The sequence below is a fragment of the Microtus oregoni genome, unplaced genomic scaffold, assembly GCF_018167655.1.
Source record: "Microtus oregoni isolate MIOR12 unplaced genomic scaffold, Mior012 000004F_ref0000308, whole genome shotgun sequence".
NCBI classification, from domain to species: domain Eukaryota; kingdom Metazoa; phylum Chordata; class Mammalia; order Rodentia; family Cricetidae; genus Microtus; species Microtus oregoni.
In genome coordinates, this window is record NW_024543063.1 from 48,658,016 (window position 1) to 48,675,007 (window position 16,992).

The 16,992-nt window shown below is 51.4% G+C and overlaps 1 protein-coding gene across 2 annotated transcripts; it reads right to left on the minus strand.

The window, feature by feature from the left end:
- Nucleotides 1-6,482: 6,482 nt before the first annotated feature.
- Nucleotides 6,483-15,431, minus strand: Ca7 (carbonic anhydrase 7). 2 transcript variants are annotated; one of them, XM_041650243.1, is made up of 7 exons: nt 15,248-15,431; nt 12,602-12,799; nt 8,921-9,039; nt 8,459-8,554; nt 8,293-8,355; nt 7,681-7,836; nt 6,483-7,244 (listed from the first exon to the last, which is right to left on the minus strand). In XM_041650243.1, exons 1-7 carry the CDS (start codon nt 15,285-15,287, stop codon nt 7,122-7,124), a joined length of 795 nt encoding a protein of 264 aa, XP_041506177.1. In that variant the 5' UTR covers nt 15,288-15,431; the 3' UTR covers nt 6,483-7,121. The 2 variants fall into 2 exon arrangements, with proteins under 2 accessions (XP_041506177.1, XP_041506178.1); XM_041650244.1 differs by lacking the exon at nt 15,248-15,431 and adding an exon at nt 14,768-14,895.
- Between the last annotated feature and the right edge of the window lie 1,561 nt (nt 15,432-16,992).

Consider the following 16,992-nt stretch of genomic DNA (forward strand, 5'->3'; position numbering starts at 1 on the left):
GCAGCTGTTGTATTATTCCTTCAGCTTTACTGTAAGTCCAAAATTATATTTAAAAGGTTTTTTTTAAAAAATCTTTTCAAAGTTTTGTTAGGGATTTCTGGACCTGATTGCAGAGCTCAAAGTCCCAGCCCTTCCTTTCTCTGCTTCCCCAACTGTGATGTCATTTTCCCAAGTATCCGTGTAAAGGCAAGAACCCACATGGTCTGGCCTGGTCAGCTCTTATACCAGCGGAATACTGAGGGCCCAGCTCTAGGCTGCTTCCCCTCACATAAGGACTTAGCAAAGCTGGGAGCTTGATATAGCTCTTGCTTGTGAACCGACGCCTGACTTTTTTCCCATCCTTGCTCCAGGCTTTCTCTCTGGTTTAGTTTATTTCCTAGCACTTCCCCATATCTCCCCAGCATGACCTGTGGCCTCAGGGGTACCAGGTCTTGAAGGCTGTTAAGCCTGAAAAACTGCATGCCTATGCCCTGACCTGGACCCCCACCAGTTACTGGAACTGCTAGTTGCTACTAATCTCAAGTGGTCAGGTTGGAGCTGAGGTCTCCAGCACCCCTCCCATTCTGGGGCAAAGGACACACGTGAGTAACTCTGTTCCCCATAACCAGAGCAAAACGGAGGTGAGAAGCTCCCCTCTAGGTCTTGGGAATCATCCCCGGAAACCACAGGCTTCTGGATTTAGCGCTGGGGCCAGACCTCCAAAGGCTTGGTCACCCCCAAAATGTTTTTTAAGCTTACCGGCCCCTGCCCAAAATAATACCATTAGAGCTCCGCTCTCCAGGGAAGAAATCGTTTTCGTGCATTAGCTTCTCCAAAAGTACAGATCTCACTGTTGTGTAGGGTCAGGGTTCACAAACTTGAATATGTGAAAAACAGAACAACGTCTTTTTGTTTTCCGTAAATGAATTAGATTTAGCTCTGAGCCGATGTTGCAGGGAGCTGGTGGGAAATTCAGCCCCTGCAGTCCCTTTAGTGATGGGCAGAGGTCTGGAGGTCTTGGCAGCGGCTCTTCCAGTTACTGAGAGCCTGCGTGCTTGCCCAGTGCCATGGCTCCTTTCAGTTTGGGGGTGCCCAAGGGGTTACTCACAGCTGAGATCCAAAGCTCTTTGCCTTTTTGTTCCGTCCCGCGTCCATCTCAACCTCTAGGAGATCTGTTTTCTCTCCTCCTACAAGTCCTACTTTTCAAGCTCCCTCCACCCCTTTTACAAGTGGGGGAACTGGACACAGGGGCACGGTGGTCTTTAATCCCAGCACTCTGGAGGCAGAGGTAAGCCAAGGCCAGGCTGTTCCAAACCAGCCAAGGCCCCACAGTTAGATCCTGTCCTAAAACAAAATAAAAAGGGAGGAAACTGAGGCCTAGAAAACAAGGCACACAGCAGACAGAAATGGTGGTGATAAAATCAGCCCCTGAGAAAGAGTGTGTGTGTGTGTGTGTGTGTGTGTGTGTGTGTGTGTGTGTGTGGTGTTCCTCAGGGGACTTTAATTCATCCAAAGCCTGTGTCTTCACTGTGCACCGGGAAACTCAAATAGAAGAATTTGGGGCCCGGTGGCAAGCAAGCAGGAAGTTGTTTGGGGACGCGGGTCTTTCTGATACAGATGCCCCTCCTGACAGAGTGGAGAGAATTAGACTTGCAACCCTAAATTCTAGTTCTTCCGCCTGCTCACTTCAGCAGGTTTTGTTCCTTCGTGACCTCGGTAGTTACGACTGTCTAATGGCGTCAGTTTAGATGCTCACGACTTTCTCTAGCTAAAGGAGTTATAACCCTCAATCTCCACTCCTGAACACTCAGCAGCCGTGATAGCTGTCTCACTCACCACTTCCCCCGGGGCTTTGGTAAGTAGAGACAACGTGGGGTGCCCTCCAGAGTCACAAACATGCTCAACACCACCAAGAACTTGTTTGGAGTAGAAGCTGAGAGAGAAGAGGAGGAGGAAAACCCGAGAGACCCGGGGCACACTGGCCCTGCTTATTCTCCCACACTTCTCAAGACAAAAACATCTGAGGTACAGCTGGAGAGACTTAGACACCACTCAGTGCCAGGCCCAGGCTTGAAGTCCATGCCGCCGCAGGTTAAGAAGGGGCTCTGTAAAAAGTCATTGCCGGTACCTGATAAGATCGCCCCGAAGTTTCTTGTTTTAGATAGTGAATGAATTATGTGCCAAGTGATGTCCAGTACTTTCTGAACCTAGGAAGGGCTCCTTTCCTTTAAGTTAGCAGTCCTTGACTATTCTTAGATTTCTGGGGTTCCCATGGTCCTCAGCCAGAAGAGAAAACCTCTACTTGGCAGTCCCCAAACCCTGCAAGGTCTGGGCAAGTCCTCCAAACCCAGACCTCCTCATAGTGAATCCACGCTGTGGGCAGGAGCTACTGCTGCTCCATCAGCTATATGGTCTACACCACTGGGGCTTCCATCCCTTTGCAGTAATGCTAGCTGCTTTGGTCTGGGCCCACCCTCCAGGAAATCTTCCCAGGCTGATCAAGTTTTCTCAACCCAGGCAGGCTCTTTCTTGGGGACACTGACACCCCATCAATCCCCAGCAGCCACCTGTGATCATTTCCTTGCCAAGTCTTGATCTTTCTACTTGGGAACAAGCAAGTGTTCTGCCAGGTCCTGAAGCAGGGCCAGTAGGGCTGGAGAGAGATAGGGGGATGGAGATGTTTCCTAGATGAGGCCGGCCTGGCACTGGAGACAGCTTGACACTAAATGACAAAGGCTGTTCTTGTGAAGGAGACAAAACTCCAGAGCAGGTCTGATTCCTTCCTGCTACCACTTTCAGGCCCAGAGAGTCTTCCCGGAAGCTGCCAGCAGATAACCCTGTGATGAGTGACTACTTAAGACTGCACCATTTAATGCAATCCCCATTGGCAGACACAGGTGACTCTTGAGCCTTTGAAATACAGCTCCTTCGACCAGAGAAAGTCCAAAAGTGCACACATAGCACACCAGATCCTAAAGGTTAATTCAGAAAATAATGTAAAATATCTCAATAATAGTTGATATTGATGAGACATAAAATTAAGTATATTTGGGATATAGTTTAGGTTAAAATAAAATACGTTTTCTTCTCATGGCCGTGGTGAGAACTGAGCTCAGGGCCTTAGGCAACTGGGCAATTGCTCTACTGCTGAGCTACACCTCCAACTCTAAGCTTTATTATTAAAATGAGTTGTTTGACTTGTTTTTAGCATGCTTGAATTCCAAGGTTCAATCTCCTGCACTAAACCAAAAGACTTTTTCCATTTACATTTTTATGTAGTTATAGGAAAATTTGGAGCTGCAGATGAGGCTCACATTGTGCCGTTTCAATTTTACGGAGGAGGAAACACGTTTCAGAGAGATTGAGGGACTTGTTCTACAACTTCTGCCCCAGGGTTTGTGTCCCCAAGGGACAAATGCCTTCCCCAAGCCCTGCTGTGGCTAGGGAAACAAATGCCAGGATGTTTGTTGCTCAGAGTCACCCTGCTCCCCTTCTCCCTGACTGTGACAATCAGTAGTACATTCTGTGTTTGAGGGCAGCCTCCGAGTTGCTGCTGAGAGCCATGGGTGTTGCAAGTTCCCCAAGAAGTCCAGGTTTGACTGATATATTGTTTGACTTTCTTCTCTGTCCTCAGCCAACTCCACCTATGGCTAAAGGTCCTCTGCTACTTTAGCCCCTATCAACTCGGCAACCAACTGAGGTTCCCCTTCCAGACAGTAACTCTTGTGAGGTTCCTCGCTACCTCACATGACATGACAGGAGCATCCTAGAGGGCGGGTGTCCACAGCCAGTTCAGTGCATAGGTGATATTCCCAGGCTTCTGCAGCAGCCGCTGCGGCAGCAACCATGACATCGGGAGAAAGTTCTTTGTAAGAAGAGCTCCAGGAGGTATTAGCTTCATGGCTGTACACCTGCTTTGGGGTCCTGGACTTGGTTCCTCTGTGAGGTATTTGGGAGGGCAGCCTGTGGCCCTAGACTGGACACAGATTCAATTATGCCTGTGCCCTCCATGGGCCTATGTCTCTGACGCCCACCCTGACTATCCAGGGAAGGCTTCTCTGGCTATTGTGAGCAAGCAGAATCTATCTTGTCTTGTATCCTTGAAATGAACCAAGGATCTTGCTCTGGATGAAGAGTCCAGACCCAGCAATAGGTCCCTAGAGGCCAAGTTTGCTGGAGGCGTTTGGGATCCAGATGGGCCATCCCATTTAGATATAAAAGGGTCAGATTTTAGGCGGTGGTTATAACATAAGGAGGCCACATTGGATTTTTAAATAGTTTTAAATTTGAAAAATGAATTAAGAGAAAGGACTTGTGGAGTGAGGATTCTTGGCAGCCTTGGGATAATTATAAAACCAGCTCCAATTTTCCAAGTCCTTAACAGTGCCAAGCCTGAGGTACCACAATCCCCAGAAGGACTGGACAAGGTCTCCGGCACACCCATCAGAATTCGACTATTCTGCCACCTCCGGGAGGCCACCATCATGCCCCCTTACATCCAGATGCATGGTGTATAGCAAGAGAGAGGTCAGACAGATCATTTCAACCCCTGCTATGCCACATGTCTTTATACCTCACCTGTAAAATGAGGGTAACGGCAATTCTCAGACAGCAGGAAGGAGGCTGGACCTCTGCCTCGGGCCCTTGGCTGCTCTTGCAGTTCATATTGTTAGCATGGCTAGCTTTACTTCCCCTTTGCCAAAGCCACCTGCCCATAACTGGGAAAAAGCTTACCTTCAGACCCTTCCCCTCCCCTTTGCTCCTGAAACCCAGAGAAAGAAACCAGCCTGAAGTCAGGGACACAGCTGTGCCTGGCCCTGTGTAAGGCAGCCACTGCAGAGGGGCCTCACCTTTCCTGTCCTCCTACCTTCAACCACGCTGGAGGCGGATGTGCCCTGAACTTGGGAACAAGAGGTGCAAAAGAGTAAGCCTTCCTCTTCTTTTTCTTTTTTCTCTCTGCCCATCCCTTCTTCCCTTTCTTCTTCTTCCTCTCTCTCCTCTCTTTCTTTTTATAGCACTGTGGACTGAACCTAGGCCTTGTGCACGTTCGGTAAGTGCTATGTCTAAGCTATACCTCCAGCCCTCTTTTCACTCTGATTTCTTACTTATTCTCTGGAAATTTCACACACGCATACAGTGTATTTTGATCTCATCCGTCTCCTCCGATTACCCACCTCAAACTCCCTCGGGACCCATCAATCCATCTCACTCCCAACTTCAAGTCGTTATTATTAATAGTCCACCAAGTCCAATTAATGTTGACCACGTGAGGCTGGCCGTGGAACCACATGCTGACTCATAAGCAACCAGCTAGCTGGCTAGTGAGAGTCTCCCCAATAAAAGTGACTCCCTTTCATACCAGCCAGCAACTGCCTATAGTGCCCCAGAGAGGGCCGGCACCTGGGGCCCCTCTCTCCTCCTTTGGCTTTCTATCTTGAGACAGTCTCACTGGGTTGCCAGGCTGCCTTTGAGTTTGCAGTCCAGGCAGATCTTGAACTCACTCTTCTGCTTCAGCCTCCGGAGTTGCTGGGACTCCACGCCTATACCACCAAGCCTGGCAAGTTCCCCTTCTAACCTTCCAGAATTCAAAGTCAGAGGCCCAAGGCCCAGAGGTACCCTGTGACCAAAAGTGTCTTTTTAGTCTAATGAAAATGACAAGAGCTAGGGTGACCTGCCCTCAGCCTCTGCCGGCCCTGCTCTCAGCCAGGATCTTCCTCCCCAAGGTGCCCCTCAGCCGTCCCTCCCTTGCTTTTGCTGCAATGGTCCCTATCCTGTGTCCTCAGCCCTTTACTCCTCGGTCCTTTCACTGACTGCACAGCTGCCTCCCTGGGGTCGCAATGCTCACTGAGACTCTGAACCCCAATGTGAGCAGCCACAGGCATTCCCTGCAAGAGAAGGAAGTACTTCTGATGTAAATTTAAGGGGACACTCATTTTTAGGTTTCAGAAAATACAAAGTTTAGACCTAGATTTTATGCCACCTCAAATGATCCTTCCAGGGCTGGTGAGTATGGACAGCTAACGCAATCAGTTCCTCTTAGGATTCTGTCCCACCCCCTGGGCACATTCTCTGGGGGCATTCTCTGATCTCTTCTTTCTTGCCTGTCCTCTGCTGTTCACTGTCTCCATGCTACTGGCCACCACTTCCTCCTCACTCCGTGGGAATCTGCCCCATTTGCACACCTGGCCCTGCCCATGGCTCCTCAGTAGTCCGCCCCCCCTCCCAAACCCTTGCCCTATGGTCAACACTACAGCCACATTGGGCTCTCACCTGGGAACACCACACCCGCCCTCTCCTCTACCTCACACATGCTGCTCTTCTTTTCTGCCTTGGAATACTGGCTAGAATTACATTTCTTCTTCCAAGAGGGAGTCTCTCCTTCCTTCTGCTTCCATCAGCTACTGCCCAGTGCCGGTCCCTCCTTGACTCACTACCGCCGGCTCCCCACAGCCTAGAACAGTACTGGAGAGAGCAGAGGCACTCAGGTGGAGTTTGTTCCGTGAATAAATGACTTTATTTGCTAGTACATGAATGGATTGTTATGTAGGTGGCTTTGGTGGCTGGGTAGGAGGAACAAAGAGAGACAGTGTATAAGCTAGAGCCAGGGCCTGCCCGTGGCAGCGTGTGGCTGGAGGAGGCCACATCACCTCCAGCATCTGGGTGCTATTTTAATGGCCTGGCAGTGAGGTGCATGTATGGCAGAGGCCTGCAAAAGAGGTAATGCAGAGTGGGCAGCTCTGCCCACCTCCAGTTATTGCTTGAGTCTTTATGGTAGAGACAGCTGCCTACCCCAGGGAGCTGTGTCTTGCCCATCACAGTGTGAGCTCCAGTTTGGGCTGCTGACACAGCCAGCTGGAAAGACAAGAGGACATTCCTAGGGGCCTCCTTTGGGTCTTGGGGAACAGAGACAGCCCAGACTTGGACCCTTCTCAGTTCCTGTTCTTCCAGCCCCTCAGGGCAGCAGAAGGGTACTTCCAACTCCAGAGTCCCATCAAGAACCCTCCGATGTGGCTAAGGAACAAGCCAGCTGAAGGAGGGCCCACAGCACCCTCAGGGAGCGAGCCTCAGATGGTTCGGTGTCCGCTGACATGGAAGCCCTTGGGAAGATGGTGCCCCAGTGGCTGGCTGGGCAGGTGGGAAGCTCAGGCCTGGAAGGATGCTCTGACCACTCGGCCCTTCAGCGGCTGTGGTGGCCGGAAGTTGTTTACCATGTGGATCCTGTCATCGTCCTCCGAGGTGAAAAGCAAGCTCCGAAATTTCTCCATCTTAAGACAAAAAGGATGGTCATGGCTGGGATGGGTGCTGTTTTCCTCTATAACCCCAGCTGCTGCTCACGGAACTCTGCCCTTCTTCTGCTTGGCTTCACTCTCTCTACCCTTAGTTATCTGTTTCCTACTGGGTCTCTGAACAAGGAACTAGAAGGCTAGCTCCAATCATGTCTAGTGGAGGCGTTTGGGCAATTGGAACTCTTCTGACTACAACACACTAAGAGTGATGCCAGGACCAGGTTTCTTCCCTTCTTGCCATGGTTGGGTCCTTAGCACTAGCAACCAAACTTACATCAGTCAAAAAAACCTTTGGTTTGGTGGTCAAAGATAAGAGTCCCATGGGAGGGCCAAGACCACATCTTGCTGGTTGGGAGTTACCCTACCATGGCTGAGATCTGAATGCTCCTACTCCTGGAACTCTGGGAGGACTCACCTGCCTCTCAGAGATTCTGATGGGCTCCCGGAGCACAATCCAAGTAACACTCTCACTGAGCGGGGGTGTGGTCAGGGAGCCGGGATAGGTCCAGTAGTGCCGGCTGGTGGGCAGGAGGCACTTGGGGTTGAAGTAGTTGAACTGGGCCTTGGTATCCTGGGCAGGATGGGAACCCAGGAATTAGAACACAGCTCCTACCAAGATCAGCCCAGCCACTTCCTTGCTTATTGCTGTCTGCAGGATTTGGGCCTCTCCTTGATATGATGATGCAAATTATGAGCAAATATCCGTGACCCCAAGTGCCACCTCCCAGCCAGGGCCAGGCCCTTTCGTTTGCTTATATGTAAAAGCTGTGGCTTTGGGGGCTCTCTAGTCATCGTTTGGATGCCGTCGCTGGGGCCAGGTGGCAGACCACTATCCGTACAATCAGCACTTTATACATACCCTACCAAGTTGTATGTTAAGCACCCGTGGGTGATGAAGAAGACCCTCATCTTGGGTCCCAGCCAGAGGTGCTGCCAGAATGCAAAAGTGAAGTGGGCCACTCCATGAGCCAGTCTCCCCCATGATCTCCCCCAGCTGGCCTCTCTAGAAAGGAACCCCTGGTCTCACCTTAAACCGAACCATGTAGAGTGCATCTGTCAGGCGGTTCATGCTGGGGTGCTCATCTCCTGTCTGTCAGGGAGAAGATGGTGTGAGCCCCCAATCCCTTCATTCTAAAACTAAGGTGCACATGCACCTCCCACACTCTTCTTCGCCCCAAGGGTCCACCACCCACCTCCAGGAAGACACCGACCACAGCCAGGCCATCAGGGGCTGCAGCCGCCTCTCCAAAAGTACTGTACTTCTTGGCATTCCAGTGGACCAGATGTAGCTGGAGAGGCAAAAAGAAGCTAAGCAAGGCCAGGGCTGAGTGCCTCCAGAAGCAGCGAGGGGCATGAAATCTGTCTCCCCATGCTCCCTCTGGAAGAGGCAGGGATCTTGGGATCCTAGGGAGCCCCTAGAGAACAACAAATAGGGAGCATCCATTCCACTCTAGGTCTCTAGGTCCTTCCTAAAACTCCAGGATGTGTTCAGGAGTGTGGACAGCATGCAGATGGGGAGAGGGTCTCTCCCAAAGGCCCTGGGTGCATTTCCACAGGTTCTCCAGAGCCCTTTCCCCAGGCATCCTTGAGCCCCACCCAGTCCCATACACCTTCCTTCCCCAGGCAGCAGAGAGATGCAGCAAAAAAGACCTCACCTCGCTGGGGAAGGACTTGCCATCCACCGTGTGCTCTGAGCCCACATCATGCTTCTTGCCCCAGTGGAAGTGGAGCTGCTTGAGACGATAGGGCCCTTCCAAGGGTCCCCCGGTCACCACTGTGTGTAGAAGAAGGATGTGGTAGTCAATATGGGAAATCACTTAACTAGGTGGCTGGGCTGGCAGTGTGTGTGTGTGTGTGTGTGTGTGTGTGTATGAGAGAAGAGGGGAGTTGGGGATCAAATGCAGGGCTTTATGCATGTTGACAAACACTTTATTGATGAACTACATCTCCAACCAAGGGCTCCATACTTTATCAATTTTGACTATGTTGGGGATTGAACCCAGAGCCTCAAATATGCTAGGCAAGCACTCTACCACTGAGCTATCTCTCACCCTTTTTGGACTTTTTTTTTCATTTTGAGGTAGGGACTTGTTAAGTTTCTAGGCTCAGTTCTAACTTATTATCCCCCTGACTCTGCCTCCAGAGTATCTAAGACTACAGGCTTATACTACTAAACCTGGTTAGGGGCTATAGTTTCCATATGGAAAACCTGATGGATAGGATGTGGGTCTGTCCTACCAGTCCCTACAGTCTGACCCCCAGTCTGGGTCAAGGCAGAAGGTGTGATAGCCTTCTGGGTAGAGGGCTTTGCACTGGTTCCTCCTCCCAACTCCTGCCAGGTTTTCTGTAGACTGGGCTCCCGCCTCTCAGACTCTTTGTTCCCACTAACAATGGGCCTCCTATGTCTGGGGTCCAGACCCAAGGCTGAGTTGAAACAATTATTTTTGTCTGTTATTTTAGTAGCTCAGGAGGGACAGGATTTATTTGGGGGCCAATTTTGTCTTATTTTTATTATTTATTTTGGAGACAAGGCCTCCCTATGTAGATTGGGCTGGCCTTGAACTTTCAGAGATCAACTTGCCTCTGCCTCCAAGTACGGGGATTAAAGGAGTGTGACATCATGCTTGTGTGGACCTATTTTATAAAGGAGGACAATAGGACAAAACGAGGCGCTGAGCTATAGTGCGAGTCCACAGCTTCTGTGTCCCAAACTCCTAGCCACCAACCAGGCTGCATCACTTCCCTACAACCTGGACCCTCGTCAGAACATGGTATTGCCTTGGAACAGGAGGCCAGCTCCTGGGAGTCCCTACCCTCCCAGCTAGTCTCAGGGCCTCCCAGGACCAGCCCCTGTACAAATGGCCTGTTTGGAGGGCCCCAGCCATGCTGAGTTTGTGTCTTTCTCACCCTGATAGCTGATGATCTAGGGCTACGCATCAGGCCTCTTGAGACTGATAGAATTTCCAGCTGAAAGGGATCTGTTGGTGGAGAGGCCCCAGCTAGGCCTGAATGTGAGCTCCTAGATCAGGTGACATCTAAGCTCGGAGTTCTACCAGGCCCCTTTATGATGGGTGATCAGGCCAAAATCCAGAGGCCTGTCTCTGCTGCCCTCCCTTATGTTAGAAACAGGCTATCTAGGGCCATAGTACAACAGGTTGACAGAAAGAGTCAGGGCTTGGTGGTGGCTCTGCACAGAATCCTAGGCTGCTCTGTGTCTGAGAGGCTTCTGGGTCCATCTGTAGTGTTTCTCTCCTAGAACCCTACAGGATGGTGCCAGGGGGTGTCTCCCTTCTTGCTTTCTCTGGTTCACTGTAAACTCTCTGTGTATTTTGATGCTCTGTGGATATTAGCCCATTTGACCTCGGGAGTAACCTACAACGGGTGGTGGCAGAGTCCCATCTGTCTTCCTCTTTCCACTGACTCTCTGGCTCCTCTGGCCTGGCAGGGAAGTAGAGCCCCAGTCAGGCCTCTCATGTAAGCCTTCAGACCAGTTATACACAACCTCACTAAAGACTTGCCTAAGGCCTCTACCTAGGGATTTACCTTTGAGACCTGGATTCTGGTCCTAAGGCAAAGAGGCATGTTTGAGTTGAACAACTGAAGGCTGTTCAAAGGGAAAACCATGAATACTGCTTCTCCATGTCATTCATGGTCATCTAGGGTCCCATGTTGCCTTCCCAAGGCTCTGGATAAAAGACTTTGCTTAGAATCCAAAACAAGGTAACATACCGTCTGTCTTTTCTAAGGCTCTGCTTGGCTTCCATCTGCAGGAAGGACTATGGCTGAGCCTCTTCTCCTTTCACTACTTCCCAAGGAACTCAGAGCTAAGCAACTAATGTCATTCTCTTTAGGAAAAGTGGGGCTTTTCTTTTCTCTTGATTTTCTGTTTGACAGATAAGTTCTCTTGAGTGCTTTCATTGAGAAGGAGGTAGGGAGGAGTGAAAAACAAGAATGATATTTCCTTACATAAAGAAACCCTCACAGGTCCTCTTCTTACCCCACTCTCTCCCTTACAGACCCTGTGATGAGAACAAGATTTCTTCAAAAGAGCGTATTCCTAAGGCTTCTGCCAGGGAAATTATCTTGGAAATCTGGACTCTGGTCCTAAAGCAAAGAGGCCTGGGAAGGCACGGCCACAGTTTCCTGCAGGCTTCACTCTGGTCCATGATGGTGAGAATTGAAGCGACCTATTAAGTTGGAGCAGGCATGTTCTGGCCTACAAACTGCTCCTTCACAAACTGTCATCTAGACCCCTTGTCCTGTGTCTGGGCTCTGTGTGAAGGCTTTGTCTAGGATCAGTATAAATGCTGCTTTGCCTTCTGCTCCTGGGGGTCTCCTAGGCTTTCTCCCCTCTGCAGCAAGGACAGAGGCTTACTGAGCATTTGATAACCCAGCTGATGAGGGGAGGGTGTTTTAGTCTGGGTCACTAGCCTTAGTTGGTCTTGAACTCACTATGGAGCCAAGGATAACCTTGAACTTTTATCCTCCTGCCTCCAGTTCCAGAGTTGTGGGATTACAGTTGTGTACCACTAAACCTGGGTTTTATGAGATGCAGGGGCTTAAACCCAGGGTCTTGTGCATTCTAAATAAGCATTGTACCAACTGAGCTGTATCCCCAGGGCCTTGTGCATGCTGGGTAAATGCTCAACCACTGAGCCTCGGCTATGGCAATGGGTTCTTGGGAAGGCTAAATAATAAGAATTTGCCTGAATTCATCCATCCATCCTTTCTTTCTTTTGTTTGTTTATTTGAGATGGGGTTTTCCTGTGTAGCCCTGGTTGTCCTAAAACCCGTTCTGTAGTAGACCAAGCTGACCTCAAACTCAGAGATCTGCCTGCCTCTCTCTCCCAAGGGCTGGGATTAAAGGTGTGTGCCACTACTGCCCGTGTGAGGTTGCCTGAGTTCTAGCAATGTAACCTGGCACAAAGAGCATCTCAATCTCCTCCTCTTCCTTTGTGCCTCCTGGTCTGATCTCGGGGAAGATGGCATGGCTCTAGGCCACAAGCAGGTCAGTGAGAGGCTAGGAATGAAAACAAACATGATTTGAAGCTCTGAGAGGAAGGGAAGAAAGGGAGTTAGCATTTCGTGAGCATCTGTCTTATGCAGCACTACAACTGTCCCATCAGATTTTTCGACTGCCCCCTCTATGGCCCTAGAGAATACTATCGCTCCATTTTATGCAATGAGAGACTGAGACTGAGCTCTGGGCTTCACTGCAGTTTGTGAGAAGTAGAGTTTCACTTCCCTATCACAGCATGCTGCCCCTCCTAAAATTGCCCCACCCATGGTGAGGACACGAAAGGGATTTGTGCCATATTTTGGTTGAGGCCACTTACCAGTTCTGTCATCACTGTCATTGAAGTCCACCTGGACAGAGTGGCCATTGTTGGTGATGCTGAGGGACATGCAGGTCTCATAGAAAAGCTCCAGTGGCTGCAGGCTGGGTGAATATACTGCCTGGCTGGACACGATATTGATAGGTGACTGGCGATCTCCCTGGGCAATGGGATACAGCTTGTGCCAGTTTGAAGGGCCTATGGGTACAAAGGGAAGGGTCAAGGACTCAGATCGGCCAAGCTGTGAGCTGAAGGATGCTCAGGGGTGGGGGGCACAAACCCCGAATTCTAATCCCACCTCTGCCACTTCTTGATTTCATTACCTTGTCAGGGAAACAGCCCACCAAACCCTCCCATTCCTTTCCCTAGCACTGCTAGGAGCCCAGAGAAGCACTGTAGGGCAGGGAACGTTACATAGCCGTAGACTCAGAGGTGATTCCAGATAGAAAATTCACCCAGCCCCCAGAAAACACTCAGAGAGACCCCTGGGCATCTGAAGCCACTCTACTATACCTGACCCCATCAAGAAGTTAGCCTCTTCCTTGTACCCTGAGGGACTTAGTGCAAATTTGGGCATTTGGAATAAAAAACTCAGATCAACCTGACTTTCAGTAGGTGACATGTTTTCTCCCCACAGTCACAACTTTATGAGGTAGAAACCAGCATGATGTCCATGCCATAGATGAGAAACTGAGGACCAGTCATGCATGCTCATACATGCACACATGCAGTGGTATAAACACATAGTATGTGTATGGACTGCCTCTCCATGTCTTCCCCATGTATGTGCTGACAAGTTCATACAGATCCTCCTGTGTACATACTTGTAGGCATAAAATATGCGGTGACCTGAGCTCACCAGATCAAGAAGGTCCAAGCTTTCCCTGCCCGCCAGCCTTGCTGATTACATCTGACACACACATATGCACCCTCATACATAAACACCTCCTATTGGAATCCCAATGAAAGGACCACAGCAGAACACATACCCATGCACACACACACCCAAGAGTGCATGCACATACACACACACACACACACACACCTGCACGCACACCCACAGGCACCCACCACCTGCCTCCCAGAGGCTCCATCTGCAGTGGGGAGGCTCAACTTCTCCCCGGGGAACATCCTGAGATGCAGTCTATTTTTAGAGCTACTGCCGGCTGGTGCTTCTCCCCCTTTTTGGCTTCTTAAGTTTTCCCGAGAAAACAGCAGCAGGTGCCGACAGAGCTGTGTCCCCAATGGATGACTCAGAACGGTGGCCCAGCCTCACTGGGTTATTTTTGAAGTCCTGTGAGCGCTGCCGCATTTGGGCACCTCTGTCCTCTGTCCTTCCCTGCCCGAAGGTGGATCGCCCAGATCTGACTGGGTGAGGGGTAGGTACCCGAAGACAACAAGCTGTTCATGATGTTCAAGGCACAGGGCTAGAGGACAGCGCTAGCAGGAAGGTTAGGGACAGGGCACTGGGACTACGGGGGCGGTGGGGGTGGGGGAGGGCACTTAAAAGCAGATCCAATACATGCCTCTCTCTCCATCTCTGCCTGCCTCTGTCACTTACTTTAACCCTGAATGTCTCTGTCCAGTTTAGTATGTCCAAATCTGAGGTTCCCCTGCCAAAACACGATTCTTTGTTTCGGTGGGGGGAATCCCTGACAGGACAGAAACCGCAGCATCTATGGGATTCCCTCTGGTCAGCTTCCTAACCTACAGAATAGTCCAGTATGTTCGCTCTCTCTCACACAAAGTGACTATTCCTAGAAAAAGTGGGGCCAGAGGAATAGTAGTACCCCTCCAGCACTTGCTCCCCTCTCCACTTGCCCTGCCTGGGTTCCCCCTCCTGACAGTCACGATCTTGGGTGAACAACCTTCTTCTCTGGGAAATGGAGAAGCCTTTGCTTGGCCCACACCCTATCTCTTCTTGGCAAGAAACTCGCCCAAAGGGAACTGACCTGCCCCATACCCACACTCAAGCTGTCTGGCTCACTGGCTTCCTCTATCCTCCCTCTGCATACCAAAGAAACTGAGGCAGAATGGAGGAGCGGTCCTAGCCAGACCTGGCATCCATGGCCCCACTCACGTAGGATGCGCTTAAAAACTCTACCGGGTATAGACACCCAGACATTCCTGTGTGTCCCCAGGTGCCCTCCCGCTTTCCTCACATACCAGCCTGCACCGCTGCTCGGACACTCCAGCGGAAACTCTCTCGCGGGGACACCGAGCCCAGTTCCCGAGAGGTTCCCGCATACCCGCTGTGCGCGCTCCCCGCAATGACACCCGCTCATGGCGCTGCGACGTGGCAACCCCCCTCCCACCGCCGTCGCCCTGAGCCACCTGCAAGCGCTGCGCACGCCGGGGGAGAGAGTGCGGGGCCGGGTGGGAGCCAGCGCTGCAGTCCCGCGCCGCGCGGAGGCGGCAACAAGACGCGCTCAGCTACCAAGTGGTTCGTCGGCGGGCCCGGGGCGCAACGCGGACTTTGCTCCCGGATCAGAGGAAGCAAGGCAAGGATCGGATTTGGAGGACTGCACGAGAGAGAGAGAGGTCCGGGTGGGTTCTGGAGCGCGGGGCTTGAGGGTTCCGAAAACCTGGTCGGAAGCGCGGGTCGCAGCGAACCCAGCTGGGAGAGAACCAGGGGTCTGCGCCTACCGTCGTCCTGGCCGTAGCCCCAACAGTGGTGGCCGGTCATGCCGCTGCTGTCCCCGCGGCGGTGCACCTGCCGGATCCGCTCCGTCCGCTTGCTCCGTCTGCGGCTCCGGCCCCGCTTGCTGCGGTGGAGCAGCCTCTTAAAGTGGCGGCAGGCGGGAGGAGCGGTTCCTCAGGGACCCGCCTCCCACCCCCCAACAGTGCAAGAGAGGCTGGTCCTGTCCTGCCCCCACCCGCACGCAGGTCGGTGAAGTCCCAAGTCGAGGTAGGAGGTCAAGAAGAGATAAGCCTATTCCTCCTTCTTATCAGCTGAGTCCCGACCATCCTCTTTCTTTTCTGCCTGCCCGTGCAGGAACTCTGGGAAAGGAGATACTATCTATACTGAGGACTACAGGAGTTCACTTCGCATCCTCCACCCCAGGCTTGTCTCTGGGCAGTCAGTGCCATCATTGAGGACCTGGGTTTTGGTTTCCCAAGTACCCTGGGGTAGAAAAAAAATGTTGCACTGGCCCGCAAGTGTCCAGAACCGAAGCTTAACCTGTTTTCCAGATGCTATGTTGGGGGCTGGGTCGAGCTTTAGGTCCTCCCTGTGATACAGACACCTCTGCAAGCCACGGTGCGTACACTGATGCTATGGAACAGTGTAGAAGACTGAGGTTGGAAAGATGAGATGACTCACCCAAGGTCATCTAGCTAAAGGGCCGGGGATTTATTCCCAGTTTGTCTCATTTCAGATGCTCTGAGGACAAGGGGATCCTCTGGATATGAAGAGCTGGGCACCTGGGTGTAGATGTGAGGGCTAGGCATAGGATTGTCAATCTTCAAACCCTTGACCCAAGTGCAATTGGAGCCCCGAAATACAAGTAGGAAAGAGGGGCATCAACCAGTGGGCTGGGAGGAAGCTAGACCCACTGAAGACATTATGGTGGAGTCAAGTACGAAGTCTTGCCTCCCAGTGTCCCTCTGACTCTCTGTAGCCTCCCTGCTTCAGGAACATTCTGCTTGCCTTTCTAAAGCCCGCTGTTTGTGCTTCCTCTCTTTGCCTCTCCATAACCATCAATGCACCTGCTGAGCATTTAGGCTGTCCCCTTTGTTGTCACAGTGAAAACCTGCCTCAGCCCAACATTTTCCCATCCACCAGTCCTGGTCCTTGCTGTAGCCTCCTCCTGGCATGTCTTCTCTCTTCCTCCCACTGGCTCCAGTAGGTACCATCTGATTCATCTTAGCATGTGGCCTTGTGCCAAAGATGGGGCTTGTTTCTGGCTCGGCCTCAGCAGGCAGTTTGGGGAAGATAAACAGATGGGTGGATGGAAGGACAGACACATAGTTTTACCCAGGGCCCTAGGCCCACGAGGAACCATTTGTAGAATCTCTCTGCTGGTCAGACGTCAACCAGGGAATACTGTTCCAGCTTCTGCTCTTGGCTGACCCTGGGAAGTATACCACCTATTATCTCCTCATCTACCTGGCTTCCCTACGTGTCTGACACTGCCTCAATCTCTTCTTCCAGTTCTCCAGATAAAGATGCTTCATGAATGGATAGCTAGTCAGCTGGACCGACTTCAGTGATTTGCTAGTCCTGTAAAGTTGCCCTGCTTTAACCCAAGAGCAGAAAGAGGTTCTCAATACAGATCTGACCTCAGGGTAGGGGCCAAAGACTCATGTTTCAGATGTAGGGGGTGGTCTCCAAGAACAGCAACCATGGACAGTCCATTAATATCTGTTTGTTTGAGACAGGGTTTCTCTGT

Bases quoted from the DNA above. Each gene is read 5' to 3' on its own strand.
- Ca7 (XM_041650243.1), bottom strand. From the start codon at position 15,287: ATGACCGGCCACCACTGTTGGGGCTACGGCCAGGACGACG. The intron at 12,800-15,247 runs GTAGGCGCAGAC...TTGTACCCATAG, and splicing joins GGGCTACGGCCAGGACGACG to GCCCTTCAAACTGGCACAAG. The intron at 7,245-7,680 runs GTGAGTCCTCCC...TTTTGTCTTAAG, and splicing joins TCAGAATCTCTGAGAGGCAG to ATGGAGAAATTTCGGAGCTT.